The sequence below is a fragment of the Cuculus canorus genome, chromosome 14, assembly GCF_017976375.1.
Source record: "Cuculus canorus isolate bCucCan1 chromosome 14, bCucCan1.pri, whole genome shotgun sequence".
In the NCBI taxonomy this organism is placed as follows: Eukaryota; Metazoa; Chordata; class Aves; order Cuculiformes; family Cuculidae; genus Cuculus; species Cuculus canorus.
Window position 1 is genome coordinate 14,696,062 of NC_071414.1, and position 17,791 is coordinate 14,713,852.

The 17,791-nt window shown below is 55.4% G+C and overlaps 1 protein-coding gene across 3 annotated transcripts in view; it reads left to right on the plus strand.

The window, feature by feature from the left end:
• CAMK2A (calcium/calmodulin dependent protein kinase II alpha) overlaps nucleotides 1-17,791 on the plus strand; it is a 35,729-nt gene that overhangs the window by 8,387 nt on the left and 9,551 nt on the right. For all 3 annotated transcript variants that reach the window (XM_009561182.2, XM_054079413.1, XM_009561189.2), the window contains exons 3-13: nucleotides 1,796-1,855; nucleotides 5,749-5,803; nucleotides 6,137-6,202; nucleotides 7,656-7,728; nucleotides 8,064-8,166; nucleotides 8,717-8,800; nucleotides 9,401-9,495; nucleotides 9,911-10,033; nucleotides 10,793-10,876; nucleotides 12,195-12,237; nucleotides 14,005-14,045. In XM_009561182.2, the coding sequence (XP_009559477.1) occupies nucleotides 1,796-1,855; nucleotides 5,749-5,803; nucleotides 6,137-6,202; nucleotides 7,656-7,728; nucleotides 8,064-8,166; nucleotides 8,717-8,800; nucleotides 9,401-9,495; nucleotides 9,911-10,033; nucleotides 10,793-10,876; nucleotides 12,195-12,237; nucleotides 14,005-14,045 (827 nt within the window). The remainder of the gene's footprint in view (nucleotides 1-1,795; nucleotides 1,856-5,748; nucleotides 5,804-6,136; nucleotides 6,203-7,655; nucleotides 7,729-8,063; nucleotides 8,167-8,716; nucleotides 8,801-9,400; nucleotides 9,496-9,910; nucleotides 10,034-10,792; nucleotides 10,877-12,194; nucleotides 12,238-14,004; nucleotides 14,046-17,791) is intronic.

Genomic DNA, 17,791 nt, shown 5'->3' on the forward strand with positions numbered 1-17,791 from the left:
TCCCCTTCCCTTTCAGATGGACCCCATCTCTGCCTCTCTTTAAACTCCCTGATCCATTTTCCATTTCACCTGGTTTTCACCTGTCTCCCACCCTCTCCTCGTGGTTTATTGAATCCCATCAAGCTGTCTGGGCTGGGCTTTGCCTTCGCAAACGTTTGGATGAAATAGATTGCAAGGGTACAGAGAGCAGAACAGCGGCTGAGGGGCTGCAGGGCATTGGTGGGGAAGGGATGGGGCAGCCTTCTGCCCCTGCCAGCAGCTCACACTCACCCCTGTGCAGCCGAAAGCTCGGCTCACAGCAGCATGCAGGCACGTGGAGCAGAGTCAGGGCTCACTCCATACTTTGGGTCACATTTGCCTCCCTTTCCCATGATCTCTGGCTTCTGGTAAGCAAGCAAATGAGTTTTACGAGACACCAGAAATGCTGGGCTTCCCCACGGGCTATTTGGCACCAGTCTCCATGCTGCAGATGGGGAAACTGAGGCACAGCAGTGATCAGTGACTCACCTAAGATACCTGTCAGGCAGGAGTAGAAAAGGGGGCAGAAGGCAGTTTCCTCATTCCCCAGAGAATGTTTGCCCCCTGGTCATGCTATCCCTCCATCTTCTCCCTGTCCTCCACCCTACAATGGATTTTGGTTGAGAAAAGCAACGGCATAAACCACGACCTCTCCCTGTCACCCCATCCCACCCTGGGGCGGTTGGATGTTGTGGGGAGCTGAATGAGGCCACCGAGGCCGTCCCTGCCTTTGGCTTGTGGACCCCAGCACAGGCTGCAAAACATACCCCAAGCCCTGGTGGCACTTGCCTGTGCCAAGCCCCGCTGTCGCTGGATGGGGGACGCTGAGCCCTGGGGAGGCTCCAGTCCCCACAGGGAAGGGGCTGTGTCACCTTCATGTCTCAACAGTTGGAGACACCCAGGTTTGGTTTGATGCAGAGCGAGACTCCAGGGTGTGAACCTGCAAGGTAACAGCAATAGCGCTGAGAGACAAGAAGCCCTAATTATGTCCTCACTTCTCCCGGCTGCTGGGTTCCTGCTAGTACAAAATGCCTCCAAACAAGGCACCTCCGCGCAGAGTGGCTGGGTCAGGTATAAGGAGGGAGAAAAGTGCAGAGGCAGGGAAAACCAAACAAAATTATTTGAACATTCATTCTGGGCTGCCCCAGGGAGGAGGCTTTTTTGGCTCAGCTCAGCTTCCTTTGCCCAGAGCTCTGTTGTCTCACATCCCAGAGCCTGGTGAAAGCTGGGGAGGAGGAACGTGTGCTGCCTTTATGGAGACAGGCACCAGAGTGAAGGACATTTTCAGAGCCAGGGGTTTGCAATTTAGGAGAGCAAAGACCTCATGTGAAATGGCTGTGGATGGTGAGCAGGAGCGAAGCAGATAGGGTGCCCTGTTTCATCTCGACATCTCTCCCTGGTTGGCTCTATTTTCAATTGTTCAAATTGTATGGTGTGGGGCCAGAAATGTCCTTGCTTATTGCATTTGGGAGATGACTGGGGTTGTTTAACAAAGAGAAAGAAGAGAGGAGGATGACAGATCACCCAAAGCCCAGGACAGCCCACGGCATCAGTGCCTGGAGGCTGCATCTATGCTGAGATACTGTCCATCAAGCCCTGATGCGGAACATGTCCTCAAATCCTTTAGCAAAAAAATAAAGGATGGGTTTGCTCCTTGCCAGCTGCTCTGTACCCCCAGGTTCCCGTCCTGGCAGCTCCTCAGAGAGAGCATGGCAGGAGCTGAAAGTGGTTTCTTCCCTTTCCCCAGACCCTAATTTAGGGCCATTGCCTCTTTCAGATCACCAGAAGCTGGAACGAGAAGCCCGGATCTGCCGACTCCTGAAGCACCCCAACATCGGTAAGCATGTCCCGCTCCCCCTCTACATGCCACGCAAGGAGCCGAGGAAGGCTTCCTGTGCTCCATGCCCAGCTCTGCTGCCCACCTGCCCTCCCATGCCCACAGTGGGGCTGGAATGTCCCCATCAATGATTCAGCCTTGTCTTCAGCAGAATGGGCTGTTTGTCCTTCCCTCACGCTCCAGCCACCGCCCCAGAGATGGAGGCTTTCAGGGGCTTGGTGGCAGCCTGCGCTGCTGATCCCCAGAGCTGTCCCCCCTCTTCCTCACGGACACACTCCACATGGGGTCACAGGAAGAAAGGCTTTCACTGGGAACGAGGGGATTGAAGTAGGTCCTAACTTGGCCATAGCTCCCTCAGGGAGCAGCAGGGCCCCAGTAGGCTGCAAGCGACTATTTTTACTCCTCTTGCGCCCTTCGGGTGCTGTATTCCTCTGCACGCTCCAAAAAGCGGTTGCAGCTCCGAGCAGCAGCAGCAGCACAGGGCGTGTAGGAGGAGCGATGGCGGGGGGGAAGCGAAGACTTTCCCACCGACCGTCCATCTGAAAGTAGCCTCCTTCGGAAAAGCTGTTTCAGGAAAACTCCTGAGCCCCTGCAAAAGACAAAAATAGGCCAGAAGGAGAGAGAGAGAGAGAGGAGGGGAAAAAAAACTGCAGTAAAAAAAAAAAAATCCCCAGCCTCAATCATCAAGAGTGATGTTGATGCAGGCTGTTGGTCCCTGGGGATGGTCTGGCAGCCGGAGCGCAGTGCCCAGTGCTGTGGCTCGGTGGATGAACCTTCTCTCCCCTCCACAGCACCCTGGGATGTGCTGGTCCTGGTGGGATCTCACAGCTTTTGGGAAATCATTTGGGGTTAGGACAGGAGCTCTGCAGCTCTCGCCTCCCACAGCTGTGAGCTGGGAGGTTTTCCCTTTGGCTGAGCTTCTCCCTGACCCCCTCACTGCACCCAGCAGCCTGGATCCATCCTTTCCCAGTAGCTGCTGCAGCAGGTTGAGGGAGCCAGACCAGGGGCCACTGGGACCAGCCACGGCGGCTCACACCCCATGAATATTTCAGCTCAGAAAACGCTTGTCAGCTTCCATCTGTCTCAGGCACATGGCAGTGTGGCAGGTCTCTGCAATGCCAGGGCACTGGACCCCACAGATTCCAGCCATCATCCTGCCCCTGCTCCTCCAGGACCAATGCCCAGCCCAGGAGCTGCCCTGCCGGGCTCCCAGCGGGGAATCCAGCCTTCCCGGTCAGAGCAGCAGCCGAGGCCCTTCCTCTGCACCAAATGACACGTGCAGATTGCTGAGATCTGAAGGAAATGGGCTGCAAAGTGCCTGAATAGCGAGAAATGCTGAAAGCGGAGGAACCCACCCCAGGAAGACTTGCAGGATGATAGCTGGGGCCATGCAGCTGGACTCACAGCCTGGCCCTAGCTTTCCCTGCTCCTGTCTTCCTCCTTTCGCTCTTCATCACCTATCTGTGGGGTCTCTGGGAACAGAAACACCTTCTCCTGTGGTTCAACCCCCTTGTGCCGTCTCCCCCATCCCTGCACCACACCTGGTTGTTTGGTCATCACCTGCAGTGAGAGATGGCTTCAAGCAACTCTGATGCACAGGGCTGGAAGGGGTTAATGGCATGAGATCCTAACCAGCCCAATCTTGCTGCTATTTATACCCAGGAGGCACTTCTCCACCCCACAATCTCACCCCCCCCACACTGCTCCTGCTGCCTGGAAACTTGGGCTCACAGTTTCCCTTGCATGAAGTACAAGCTGGCTAATTACCCACCCAGGAGCTGGAACGAGCTGTGCTGCTGCAGACCGAGAGGAAGAGAAGCCTCCACCGCCAGGGGCTTAGGGAAGGCAAGGCAAGGCAGAAAACCCCTCTTCATCCCTCCCTGGGAGAAGAACCGAGCCACTGAGGGGCTTTGCTGGCTCCTCACTCGTTCCCTGCAGTGGGGTGGGGGTCCCTCTGTTTCCTGTGGGAATGCTGTGCTGCAGCCGTCAGCTTGGAGAAACGAGCCTGTGCTTTCCACCGTGGTTGTAGGAGAGCCTTGCATAGAAAACCACGCTTGGGTAGCTGAGGGCAGATCTGGGTCTCCGGGGACTCCACAGCGCATCCTCAACACTGGGCAGTGTCTCAGGGAGAGCTGCTGTTTCCCAGAGTTGCATATCCTTGCAGGACAGTCTGCCTTTATCAGAGAAACTTTGGTTACACCTCGCCCTGGAGTTTTTAACTCCAGGTACCTGTTGTCTTCTGACCCCCAGTCCTGAAGCTCTGTCCCACTCCTGTCTTTGCTCTTGGCACTGAGCTGGAGTGGTTTGGCCGTTGTGGCTCTTCCAGACAATGGCCAGTAACAGATACTTGCAGGACCCGGCTATATTTAGAGCAGCTGCTCCTTATACCTTCTGGGCTCCTGGCAGCCACAGGCATTGGGATTTCCCCAAGCAGAGGACGTATCCGGACCATCTGCTTATAGTTACGCTGGCCCTATCCACACCAAACTCACCTAATCCCACTTTGAACGCTCTGGCTTCTGCAGGACCCCAGGCACAACACCTCCAGTCCCTCTCGGGAGAGATGAAACAGAAGGAAAAATGTTTCTTCCAGCAGAGGAAGGCAGGGAAGCTGGGATTATGTGTCAGAGAAAAACATGGAGCAGATCTGGTGCCAGAGTGCAAGGGATATTGATGGAGACTAGCAGTGCAGAAGGATATCCAGGGAATAAGATGGGAAAATTGTGTGAATAGGCAAGACCAGGAGAGAGACCCAGAGGAAAGATGCCATGCCTTGCTTTTAGCATCAGCTGGATTTGCCCACTGAGCTTGAAGGGAGGAGCAGGACCAGCAAAGTAGCATTTGCTTGTCTGGGAGATAAGAGCGATGCAGCATAGCGTCTGCAGCTGATGTTGGGGCTTGTTATCTGCCCCCGGCTTAGGCTGGAGTCTGGAGGATGTTTCCATACAGGGCTCAGCTGATTTAGCTGCAGTAAAATGGGCTGGAAGGAAAAATTCCAATGAAATCAATCACCTGAATGTTTCCTTTTCCTCTCTGGTCTCCAAAGATCTCAAAGGTGTTGAAAGTTATATGGGGCTGAAACCAGGTGAGCAGAGAGAAAGGGTTAAATACAACCTCAAAGAAACCAGGACAAAAAGTGTTGTGGGGGCCAGAGGATGCTGGACCACTCTTTCTTTATACGCCCTACCTCTTTCTGTGCCTTTCCCCTCCCTGCACATCCTCGTGCTAAGCTGCGAGCAAGGCTCTGAGCCTGAATAACCAGAACCCAGCTGCAGGGTGGCAGGTTTGCACCCAGCTGTACCAGGCGAGACCTGCCCAAGGGGAGAGGGTGCATGATCAGCAGGATGAGACGCCAGCCCTGCCGGAGGAGATGGGGAGAGCACTTCCTCTGAAGGAAACTCATCCCGCAGTGATTCCTGGATATCCCTGAGCTTAGACTTCCCAAGGAGAAACAGAAGGTCATGAGCAGAAAATAAATAAGAGCCCTGCTGGTGCCAAGGCTGGCAGCCCAGCGCCCTGGCTGAGCTCTCCTGCGCCCGGGCACCTCTGCTGATGGGGCAGAGGGCTGGGCTGGGAGCACCCGTGGCCGCAGTCTGTCCAGCACCCAAGATAGCCCAGCAGCTGCCCGGGACCTCGGCCAGACACCAGCCCCGGGCAGTCCCTGATTTGGATGTGACCTTTGAGCCTTGCACCACTGCCCAAGGCTGGGGCCACGGCTGGGGTTTCCCCCCTGAGGGACCCCCAACCCAGGCAGCAGCAGTAGCAAGAGGAAGAGAAATAGCCCTGCTCTGCCCTTCCCCAGCTCCTGCTTGTGCCCAAAGGGGAGCAAAGGTGTTTCAAGGGATTGGGGTGGAAGCCAAACATACCCATTAACCCTTCTGTCTCTGCCGCAGTGAGGCTCCACGACAGCATCTCTGAAGAAGGCCACCACTACCTGATATTTGACCTGTGAGTAATGGTGAAATGAGTCTCTTAATCCACCGCCAGCTGCATGCTTCCACCCCACAGCAACGTGCCCTGTACCCTCACAGGTCCCCATCATGAGCTTTACCCCATTCTCTGCTTCACCCAAGACTTTCTTGAGCAGGGTTTTAACTGGGCTTGGGTCCCCCAGGCTGGGCAAAGGGTAGGTCCCTGTCCTGCCCCCTCCTGCTGTTTGCCCCTGTACATCAGAGAGGCATTTCAGGGGGTTGCCAGGGCTGAGCATGCTGCCAATCATCCCAGCTCCCTTGTGCACTGCACTGAGATGGCCAAGTGTGACCACCCCCTCTTTTCTTGCAGGGTCACCGGTGGGGAGCTTTTTGAGGACATTGTGGCCAGGGAGTACTACAGCGAGGCGGATGCCAGGTAAGCACAGACACATGCTGGGCCACAGAGGGGATGCAGTTGTCCCCTTCTCCCGCGAGCTGCTCCCTCCCAAGATCCTACGCATCTGGCTTTCTGCAGCATAAGCTCCTTCCATGCTGGGAGGTGTTTTACAGCTCCACAGCATGAACTCATAAACTAGATGCGTAGTGTGAAAAACCCCAAACCATAGCTTTCTTTAACTCACTCGGCTCCTGTGCCAAGAAGTGTGTGTGTTCGCAGAGGGCTGCTCCTCCCTCGAACTGAGCATTCCTTACAGCGTTCTCCTTCCCCATCTTCTGACCTCCCTGTAAAGAAGCAAGGCATCGAGGGTCCCTGTGCTGGGGCCATCGGGGCTGGCAGGGGGGAAGCCCAGCCTCAGGCTGCTGTCCCAGCCTGGAGTGTGATACTGCAGACACCACACAGTCCCCTTGCAGCTGCCTTACAGTCATTTCAAGCGTTACTCTAGCTTTAACCACTTCAAAGCACTAAGAAGGAATAGTCAAGACAGTCTGGGTGGGAGGATGTGCTGGAGCTCTGCTCCCTCCCATGCTCCCGCTGGCACTTTCCAGGTACCCTGCTGCAGAGGCAGGGGGCTGGGGGGCCATTTCACCCACCTCTTTGGTCCTTGAAGCCTTCCAGGGGATGGCAATAGCCTCATTTTCTTTGAGGGGACACGATTTGATGCTCTCCAGTCTCCAGATATCACTGCACCTCTTGGCGTTGACCCCAGGACAAGCATAGCCAGTACAAATGTCCACGGGGGTGGTAAATTCTATGTTCCCTCTGTCTGCATGGAAACACCCCTTATTTCTAGGCAGAAGGTAATCTCATTTAATGGACTGCCTGGACTGAATCCACTTACAACCCGTTCTCTTATTAGTGTCATACAAATAAAATAATATACATGTAAATAAAGACCTTCTGCCTTGCACACAACCGTTTTGGAGCAGAAGCAATCATTGCCTCAGTCTTTTTCCCTTCCTTTCTCCTGCATGCAGCAGAGCTGGAGTTTAATGAGATAGATATAAAGTGAACAAACACAGCAAGAGCCACCCGCTGTAGAGGAGGCCAGGAAAATGGGGCTGAAGAGCACATCTGCTCTGCCTGGCTTTGGAGACCAACTCTGGGCTGGCATTGTGACTCCACCACTGATCTCCAGCTCCTCACTGGTGTTGCTTCTCAAGGGACCCTATGGGTTCTGCCATAGTCCCCACACTCCTTCTCGCAAGGGCTGGGTGTCCAGCAGCTCTGGTTGGGTCTTACTGGCTTACAATAGCTCTTCACGGATGTGTGGCTTCAGGTGGATAGGGATGCTGAGCTGTGCTGCAAGGCTGCTGGTGGGAAGCATGATGAGGAGAAAAATGGTGGGGTGAAATGCAACCAAGTAGAAGTGTCTTAAGGAAACTGCCTTGGTGGACACTTACTTCCATGAGCTTTCTCCTCCCTCCCACAGCCACTGCATCCAGCAGATCCTGGAGGCCGTCCTGCACTGCCACCAGATGGGGGTGGTCCACCGGGACCTGAAGGTAGGCACTGCAAGGGAGAGATCTGGAGGAGATGGGGACCCTACCTGATGCAAAACCCTGTGGAGCAATGCCCCGTGCCCTCTAGGGCAGCTGAAACAGTGGGCAGGAATGCCATGTAGGAGGTCGTGGGAAGCCACAGAACAAAGATCAGCTCCAGAGTGATTACAGACTCCTTGTAGTCCGTAATCCTCTAAGGAGGTGTGTAGCAGGACAGAGCAATTGCGGAGCACATCCAGAGCCCTGATCTTCCTGCATGCTGTGCTGCGGAGCCTCCCTGCAATAGCAGAGCCCCTAGAGTGCTTTGGCTCCTATCTAAGCCCCATCTCCTCCTGCAGCCTGAGAACCTGCTGCTGGCGTCCAAGCTGAAGGGGGCCGCTGTCAAGCTGGCAGACTTTGGCCTTGCCATCGAGGTGGAGGGGGACCAGCAAGCATGGTTTGGTGAGTAGGACTGGACTGAGGTGGGGCACCCTTCGGTCATCATTGGCATGTTTGGCTAGTGGGGACTCCAGGAGGGACACACATCCCCAGGAACTGAACCTTGGGTCATGGGAGCACCTCAGCAGCATGAGCCTGGGAGGCACAGTGGCTGAGGAAGTGTTCAATGGCTCCAGCTGTGCCATGGGAGAAAGTTTGGTGTCGATCCAAGACACAGTCAAACACCTCTGCAGGGACTCGGTGAGTCACTGAGATGCCATGGTGAGCTGGACAAGCCAGTGGCAGAAGCAGACCTGGGGGAGGAAAGCCACTTCCAGGTGCTGAAGGTGCACATCAGAGCACTCCAGCCTGCTGCATCCCCCTGGGGCTGGGCTGCTGCTGGCTGTTGGTGTTTGCTCTGCTCTCAGCAGACATTGTGGTTTGTGGAGGGAGGGTGCTTGTCCCACCAGCTCAGCATGTGCCAGGGCTCTTGCAGCAGCTGACCGGGCACCTGCTGAGCTATGTGGAGATAGGGGCTGCCTGGTGGCGGTGAGTGATGGGCTGTCTGTCCCAGGTTTCGCTGGCACCCCAGGATATCTCTCCCCTGAGGTGCTCCGGAAGGACCCCTATGGCAAAGCCGTGGACCTGTGGGCTTGCGGTAAGTCAGGCTGGGGCTGAAATGCCAGGAACAGCCTGGGCTGCGTGGGATGAGGCAGGCTGTTGATCCAGCATGTCTTAAGTCACAGTGACTAGAAAACTTCTTGGAGAGGTCAGGGCAGGGGATTTACCTGGGAGGTGGTGTGTTACTCTGGGCTGTCCCCAATGTAGCATCCTCCTTCCCAGCCCAGTGGCACTCTCCTTGGAAGGATCAACCCTCTTGTTGAACACCCAAAGGCCCCAAGCGTGGGAAATGCCAGCTCTTTTGCCCTGCAGTGGCAGTGGATTCAGGCAATGCCTCCACACAGCTGCAGCCGCAGGAGAGACTTCTTCCACCTGTGATGGGGAGGAGGCGTCACCCAGCCCTGATGGGACACCTGGCTTGAGGCTATGCATGGTGGCTGCCAGAGCCACAGTATTTCCCCAGCTGCTGAGAATGTCAGTGTGGAGCTGGGCCCAAGAGCAAGCCTTTCGCTCTTCAATCAGGGAGCAAATTCTTCTGTTTCCCTAATTTCTCTATGTCTCTGCTTGAGCTGGGCTGGTCCCATTCCTCCAGCAATAAATTCTCTCCCACTGATCCTATGTCTCCTCTTCTGGGCAGGTGTCATCCTCTACATCCTGCTGGTCGGGTACCCACCCTTTTGGGATGAAGACCAGCACCGACTCTACCAGCAGATCAAGGCTGGTGCTTATGATGTGAGTGGGTTTATCTTGTTGTTCTCTTTCACTATCTCCCCTCCTCCTGCTGTCCCCACATTGCACTCTGCTGCTCCAGAAGAGCAACCAGCACAAATTCAGTCAGACATGAGCAAATTTCTTTGCTCTGGCCACAGAGGGTTGGCCAAGCTGCTGTGCCCAGGTGCACACACTGAAACGTTTCAGGTCTGCTTTGCAGGACAGATGGTTCTCGTCCTGGGCCTTCCACCTTTCTCCCTCCATCCCTGCTCTCCACTTTCCCAGCCAGCAGCTCTTTCCCGTTGCAGCTGTCTCTCCGACCTGTCCCATGGGCAGGAGCAAAGCGTTGCAGGAGAACCAACCCACGTACAAAAGGGCCTTCTGCTTCTTCCATTGCTCCCTGCCATGTCTCACCCTGGACCCTTTGCTTTGGCAGTTCCCCTCACCTGAGTGGGACACAGTCACTCCCGAAGCGAAAGATCTCATCAACAAGATGTTGACCATAAATCCATCCAAACGTATCACAGCAGCAGAGGCTCTGAAGCACCCCTGGATATCGGTGAGTTTGGTAGCAGTCAGTGGTTGGAGTCAAAGGTCTAGAGAAGTTGGGGTTTGCAATGGGGGAACATCTCAGTGGGGAACACAACAAACATGCTGTCCAGCCTTTTTTTTTTTTCCATGATTCCCTCGCGTGGTTCCTCACAGTGCTGTCAGAGCAGCCTTTCCCTCAAGGCTTTACAGCAGAGAAAAACCCAGAATCTGAATGCAAACAGTGTGTCCCAGGGGGGGACATGGTGACGGGAGGGACATGCATGTTCCCAGCCCTGGAGGGGACAAGTGTGTCACACTGCGCTGGGGGGGCTTTTCCTTGGAGTGGATGGGAGCGGTCGTGTGTTTATCCATCCATCCCAGCAACAAACCCCTCCTGCCCCTCACTGCACTCCACTGCTCTGGTTGCCAGTTCTCACTCTGAATCCGCTCCTAAAAGCAGGAAGAGTCCATGGGCTTAACCCTGGGACCATATTTGCAAACCCTGAGCACGCTGCTAAACATGTCCAGTCATTTGAGGGGTTAACTCAGGGGGCAGCCAGCTCTCCCTGCAACACCCCCTCCCCAACCAGAGCAGATCCTGCTGACTCCAGAGCTGTGATCTCCCGCTGCCTATTAAAGTTTCATCTGCTGCTGCTGCTGCTGCAGGCAGCTCTGGCCCCAGCCTTGGCCTCGAGAGACCACACACGTGTGCGTGCGTGTGAGAGCAGGGTTGGGGGAGCCCCTTCCCCCTCAGCACCTGCTCTGAGCTGAGTCTGTCTCCTCCCAGCACCGTGCCACCGTGGCGTCATGCATGCACAGGCAGGAGACAGTGGACTGTCTGAAGAAGTTCAATGCCCGGAGGAAGTTGAAGGTAAAACTTGCATTCCCTAAGCTGCAAAATGCACGATAAAGTCAATTCGAGGTTTGTTCTCCAAGTGGAAAAGAGCAGGGTGCTGTCTCTGGGTGAGGGGCATGGGGGTGATGGGCATTTGGGGTTCCCCATTGTGAAGAAGGGGAAAAAAGACCAAATGGGGTGGTGGTTGCATCTGCCTGGGGTTCCCAACTGCTTAGAAGAAAGCCAAGGTGGAAGAAAGCACCGAGTCACACAGCTGCCCCAACCACTGGGTGTGAGGACTTTCCCACTATAAAGAAAGCTCCTCTTTGGGGCAGGATATGGATCTGAGAGGCATAGTGAGAACCCTTTGCCTGATGACCAAGCCACGTTGCAGCCAAGGAACAAAATCATCCCTAGACAAGCAAAAAGATCTGGCTCATCCACACCAGTGGCCCCCCAGGCTTTCCCTGCTCGGATGCTACCACGTGCCGCAGCCTGTACCCCCTGTGAAATCACCATCTCCCCAGGCCAGCTGGAGCACCTCTCTGCAGTGCCCATCTCCTGGGAAATGGGCTCTGGAAATCACAATGCCTCTTCCAGAGCCGGAGACACAGCTTGGGATGGTGCTGATCTGTACCACAGTCAGAGCCATCAGTGCTCCAGGCCAGCACGCGATGTGGCACCGAGTGGTACAGCTGCAGGCTTCTAACAAGATTATCAAGAAAAAAAACCCTGGCTATAAACTATTATTACTTTTCAGCTAGACAAGTAATCAAATTAGTTCAGGCATGCACTTTAAAATAGTAATCCATTACTGTAAGCAATTAGTAAAGTAATCTCATTATACGCTGAGCAACTAGTTAGTAGAGTCAGCTGGAAAAGGGGAGACAGTTTTATGAATGTTGTTTTGCAATGGTGATCTTTGCGTGGCTCCCATGAAAAATCCCTGCCCTGCTGCTCTTAGCTGGCACGGCTTTAATTGCAATTAAATCCGGTTCCGGTCCTGGTGGCTCCCCTTGCCGCCAGCTGCTGGCTCTGGGTCAGAGGAGTCAGGATACATCTAGGGCAGGGCAGAAAGACACATAAATGTGCCCAAGGATATTTAATATCCCTTTAATTGGCAGTTTCAGAGAATGCAACCCAATGCCCTGACGCTGGGGATATGGAGTCGGGCACCGAGGGTTGCTTTGATGGCAGAAGGAGGATATCAGCCTGTGGGCCAGTTTCCTTCCAATGAGGTGGCCAGGGGACAGGCGCTGAGCAGGGCTTTCCTCCCCCAGGGCTGGGGGAAGTGGGAGAGTGTGGGGGGCTGGGGCCCAGCACACTCTTTCCTTCTGCCTTCTGTGTCTTTCAGGGAGCCATCCTCACCACCATGCTGGCTACCAGGAACTTCTCCGGTAGGTGCTGTCTCTGGGGCTCATCTCCTTGTCTTACAGGGTGCCCAGGGCACACACGTAGAGTATCTGGAGAGTTCGGGTGTTGCAGCAGCGCTGAGGTTGCAACCTGGTGCCTCTGGAGATGCGTGGCATGGGCGGGTGGTCTCCAGGCCAGGTCTCCTGGCACCTCCATGGTGGCTGCTGGCTTGGGATGCGAAAGAAAAGATGTCTGGCTGAGGCACAGCAATCCCTGGAGTTTTGGGGGGGGTTGTACGCACCCTGTGCTGGCATGGGTGTGCAGGGGCAGCCAAGCTCAAGGCAGCTGGTTTTGTGTCCTCCTGGACATGTTGGTGGCTTGGGGAGAGCATCCTCTGCACTGGAAAAGTATCAGAAAAGCCCCTAGGTGCCACCGTGGGCTGTCTCTTCAGGCAGCAGGGTGCTGATCCTGCAGGACCTCCCACTCTCCTCCTGCCTCCCTATATCCCAAGGTCTGCATGGAGACACAGAAGCAGGCACAGAAGCCCACTCAATGCATGGAAAGAGGTCTTGGTGCAACCACAAAGCCCTCTGCCCCAGTGCCCTTGCCGAAAGCTGTCCCCTGTGGGGACACCCTGCTGCCTCCGGACAAGCCGCGCAGCTGGGATTTCCCAGGCTGGGATCAGCAGGTCCCGGCGATCCCCAGGCACGGAACCAAAAGGGAGCTGGGTGACAGCAGAGCTCATGCACTCGCTGTCACATCCAGCGCTTCCCAGTGCTGAGAGTGGCCTTGGCGGAGGTGCTGCAGTGGTGGCACAAGCTAGCCAAGCCAGGCACACCGGCTGAGCGGGCTGGTGGAACCTGTTTGGTGTTTTGGGGTGCTTCGCCAAGGCGTCCCAGGAGTCGGGTGTAGCAGACAGACAGGGAGGAGATGGGGGCTGCTGGCCCAGCCGGGTGCTGGGGGAGAGAGCCACGGCCAGGACTGGTATCTGCATTTGTCGAGGGGAGATTGTGCTGACACATTTAGCACTTGTGGGCAGAGTGCGGCAGCTGGAGAAGTCCAACAGCTGGGGGGATCCGGTCGCGCCGGGAGAGGTGGTGGACATGGGGCATCAAAGGGCAGGAAATTCAAAAGCATCTCTCGTAGCGCTGCTCATCCCACGCACAGCCCAGGGGATCACTGATCCCCTTGTCCTGGAGCATGGCAGGGCTGGCAGGCAATGGGATCCCGTGTGGGGCTGAACTGCACTGATCCCACCCTGCTCTGGGGATGCAGGCGGCGCAATGTGGGTTGTGCAGCCCGGGGGGCTGGGGCAGTGCTGGCAGCAGGAGGTGGGCACCAGGGATGGCGTCTGCTTTTCATCATTGTCAAAATGGGGGCTGCAGCTGTCGGGCCGACGGGCCGGCAGCACATGATCCCGGCAGCATGGGGCTAAAATTAGAGGGCGGCAGGCGGGTAGCCCATTCCACCACGCTGCACAGCAATCGGTCACCAGCACTGTGCGGCCGGAGCCCGCCTGCCACCGGACAGTCCCGCCGGCCACCTCTGAGCCACCCCAAGGACTCGTCGTGACGTTAGGAGACGGGTCATGCCCCTGGCTGAGAGCCACCAGGGTCAGGCGGGACAGTGCTGGCAAGGTTGCCCCTGAGCTCCCAGGGACTGCTCCGCGGATCACTGGAGAGAGGACAAAACCCAGCGGCTGGTCCCGTGGGGTCCTGCTGCTCTGCCACCCGGCACCATGCTGCTGATCCTCGGCCTCCTGGTCTTGGTGCCCTGCCTCGCTCTCCTAACCTCCTTCCTCCTCTCTCCAGGAGGCAAAAGCGGTGGCAACAAGAAGAATGACGGCGTGAAGGTAAGCCCGCTCCCCGCTGCCCTCTCCTGCCTGCCCCTCTGCCATCCGGGCGGCGGCGGGGGTCTCTGTGCTGGCAGCCCCCACGACACCCTGCGCTTTGAAGGGCAGCTGTTGGCCCGGCTGTCCCGGTGTGTCCTCATGCCACCCGCTCAGCTCCTGCCACGACAGGCAGTGCACGGGGGGCTTGGCAGAGTGGTGAGCAAGGGGAAAAGGCTGGCACTGGAGGAGTACGCGGGGGCAATCCACTGCTATTTCATTGCCTGCAAAATGCACTGCCCCTTGCTGCCCCCAAGGATGGGGAGAGGCAGAGGCTGGATGAGGACAGGGAACGTGGAGAGGCAGCTTTGCAGCCCAGAGCCACAGCGTCAGCCTGGGAGCAGCCGCCGAGTGAGATAGGCAGCTGCATCCCCTGCTCGCCCTAGCACGCATCCCACTGCGGCTGTTGGGGCTTGGCTCACCCCCCAGCTCCCGTCCCATCCTGTTCCCAAGGGCTGGTGTGTTGCTGGGTGAAACATGGTAGCACTCTCTTGGTAGCACTGCTGGCCCCCTGTGCCCAGTGCAGACAGAGCAGAGGAATTTGGTGATGCTTGACAGAGCAAATGGCTTGGTGTTGCTCTAAAAACAAGACTGTGCTTGCTGGACCTTGTTTCTTGGGCTGTAAAGACCTCAGGTCTGCTCCTTTGAGATGGGGCCACAGCTCTTCTTCAGGTCAAGGTGGCTCCTGGAAGCAAAATTGCGCTGCTGAGCTGCTTCTTCGGATGATACAGAGATGTGGTGATTAGTGAGCTCTGTCAAATTCCTCCTGCAGGAAGGGGTGGTCCATGTAGGGATCTTTCTCTCTGTACCTGTTACCTTCATGAATAAAAGTGATCACTTAGCAGGGGAGAGCTGGTGTGATCACATCCCCCATTGCAAAACAGGGGTGCAAGGTGTCAGGCAGAGCTTTGGGAGGCCTTCCTCCAGCCCTTTCATATAGACCCAGCTGTTGGGCTGTGAGGGGTGCAGGGTTTTCGAAGAGCAGAACCTTCAGCTGGCTTCTTCTCTCCTTAGTCCAAATGGTCAGAGAAGCCAGAGGTCTAGGGATGGCTTGTCTTTTTCCCACTCCTTCTAGACCCAGCGGCTGGGATAAGACATGCCTGCAAGGCTTGAGACTGTGCATGACCCTCCAAACCTGGGCTCAGGTCCACAACAGATCATTCTGGCCATGCAGCGTTGCTCTGCAACATGAAGCTGATGGCCTGCATTGCTATGAGAGGACACTGCTTTGGGCCATGGTGTCAGGATATCATGTGGCTTCCAGGACAGGATTGCTGGGTTTGGACAACAGTGCTGGCACAGAGGGGCTAAGTCCCATGGGAGTCACGGCAATCCATCTGCCAGCCACTGTTGGCCTGTCTTCTGCTCCTCTGAGGTCCTGGCTGCTTCTAGGAGTCACCTGAGAAGTGACACCACAGGATAAGCTGACTTGGTACAAGTTGCTGGAGAACAGGTGAGAACAATCAGGAGATGCATTTTTAAACTGGAAAATAAGAGACTGGTGGATGAAGAGGCTTCACAGGCATGGTCCTGAATCTATTTTTCTGGCAGAAAAGGGACAGCCTTAAATTTCTTCTCTAGCACTGCTGGGATGGTGTGTAGAAGACCATTTGCCAGTCCAAGATGCTAAAGATGCTCCCTCCTGGTCTCCAAAGTAGCTTTGAGGATAGATGTTATCCCGAGAAGAGGGGCACTTGTGGTCATAGCAAAATAGCTAGTTTGGATAAACAACCTTCTGGCCCCTCGCTGAAATTCAGCAAGGAGGGTCTGGTTTTAGAGCGGAATCGGAGAGGCTGGTTTGTATCCCAGGTCCTCAGCCCTTTGCAGGTGAGCAGGAAGCAATGAGTGAGGCTGCATCCTGAGTGCAGTTTACCAGCTGACGCTTGGCTCAAGAGGATGTACAAGCTCCGGAGAAGGAGTTTGTTTTCTTATTACTCCTTTTCCAACAAGCGGAGGGGAGACAGCCTGGCTCAATGGCCAGGAAGGTAGAGGAAGGGAAGACAAAGTAGAGGCAAGCTCATTCCCAAGAGATTGCTTGTGCTGGCCACCTTCAATGTTACCATTCCCACCTTGCATTCCCATGCTCAGCCTCAGGGGACTCACAACGTAACCCACTTGTGGGGGCACAGGGAAGCTGGTTGCTCTGGGTGAAGTTTTATTGGCCCACCATGGGCAGCTGGCAGATATCAGGGCATCACTGGGACGTGTGCATTTCTTCCCATTGTGCTAGAAAAGCGAGGCAGGATGATCCTGCCTGGTCAGAACCAGACTCTAAGTCAGGCCACATGGTACGGTTCATTGTCAGAAGACATGTGTCCCCATTTCGAGAAACTTGCTGTGCTTGCTGCTGGAAACTTGTCCCCAGGAGCAGCCACCCCTGCTGTTCTTGCCCAGAGCTATGCAGGTGGGCAGTAGGTGCTGGTGCTGCGCTCCAGCCTGTCTGTACAGCCCTCCAGCACTTTGACAATGCTAGCCCAGGCCCCGAAGGCACGAAACTCACCCTCCCGAGGACTTTCCTCCCCTACTAAAAGCATTCACGGGACCAAAAATCCCCTTCAAGCGCTCTTCTGGGTCTGTCAGAGGTCTTCAGGTCCCAGCAGTAAAGATACCTTAATGATACCTTCACTGCCCTGTGTAGTGTCACATCTTGTCATATTGTAAACTAATGAAATCACTGCCCCATGTTGCATCCTGTCCCGTCCTAAATTAATGAGCTCACTGCCCCGTGTTGCATCCTGTTACTGTATGTCCAGACTTGATGCGGTCACTGCTTTGTGTTGCATTCTGTTGCGTCTAAAATTTCTGCAGTTTACTGCCCCGTTTCATGTCCTTGGGTGGCAGAAGCTGTCAGCCCTTTTCTGCAGACAGCCCAGCTCCGGTGGCTCTGTTTCTCATGAAGTTCCTTCTGAAATACCACAGCTCACTCTGCCCTTTAGGACATCTGTTTAGTGAAGAAGGGACGAGGATTAACATAGGACCTGGCGAGGAAGGGGAGAGCTGCACTGGCAGAGGGGGAAATGCAGTGACGGTGCTGGTGGGAGCCAGTTAGGACATGAAAGGAGCAATGAGGGGAATGGATATCAGCAATTTCTACACTGCAACCCACCCGTGCACCCTAATGGGTCGCTCTTCCAAGAGTTTTGCATATTGTGTGCTGCTTTTGCCTGTGCAGTGCAGGTAGAGCTGGTGCCGCATTAAAGATGCTGGTAAAAGACTTGTTATAGGCACTGTAGCTTCTGATTCCTGCACGCTGATGTTTCCTGTTGCCTGCTGTGATTCATCCCCTGGGAGCTGGAGATGAAGAAAGAGCACGAGGCCAGCGTGTACATGCCCCTGTCTCCTGGCTAAATCCGAAATGGAGACAAGAAGCAGAGCACGGAATTAGTTTGGGATTGCAAGCAGAGACGTGGCTATGAGGTCATCCAGCCCAGAAGCCTTCAAGCCTAGTGGTAGTTGTGAAGGATGAAGATAAATATGTGCATGTGTCAAGTGTTCTCTTAGGGGGAGACTTCCCACATGGTGCGCCTGCCTTGCAGGGTTCAGTAGCAATAGCCATGCTGGCTTTAAACCAGTCAGCTCAGTACTGGTCCAGGTCCAAAGCTAATTGAGTGCCTCCACACTAGTCAGCAGCTTGGGCAGATGCACCCAGAACAGCTCCAGAGTCTGTAAATGTCAGTATGGCATTCACACCGGCCACAGGGCTTTGCAGA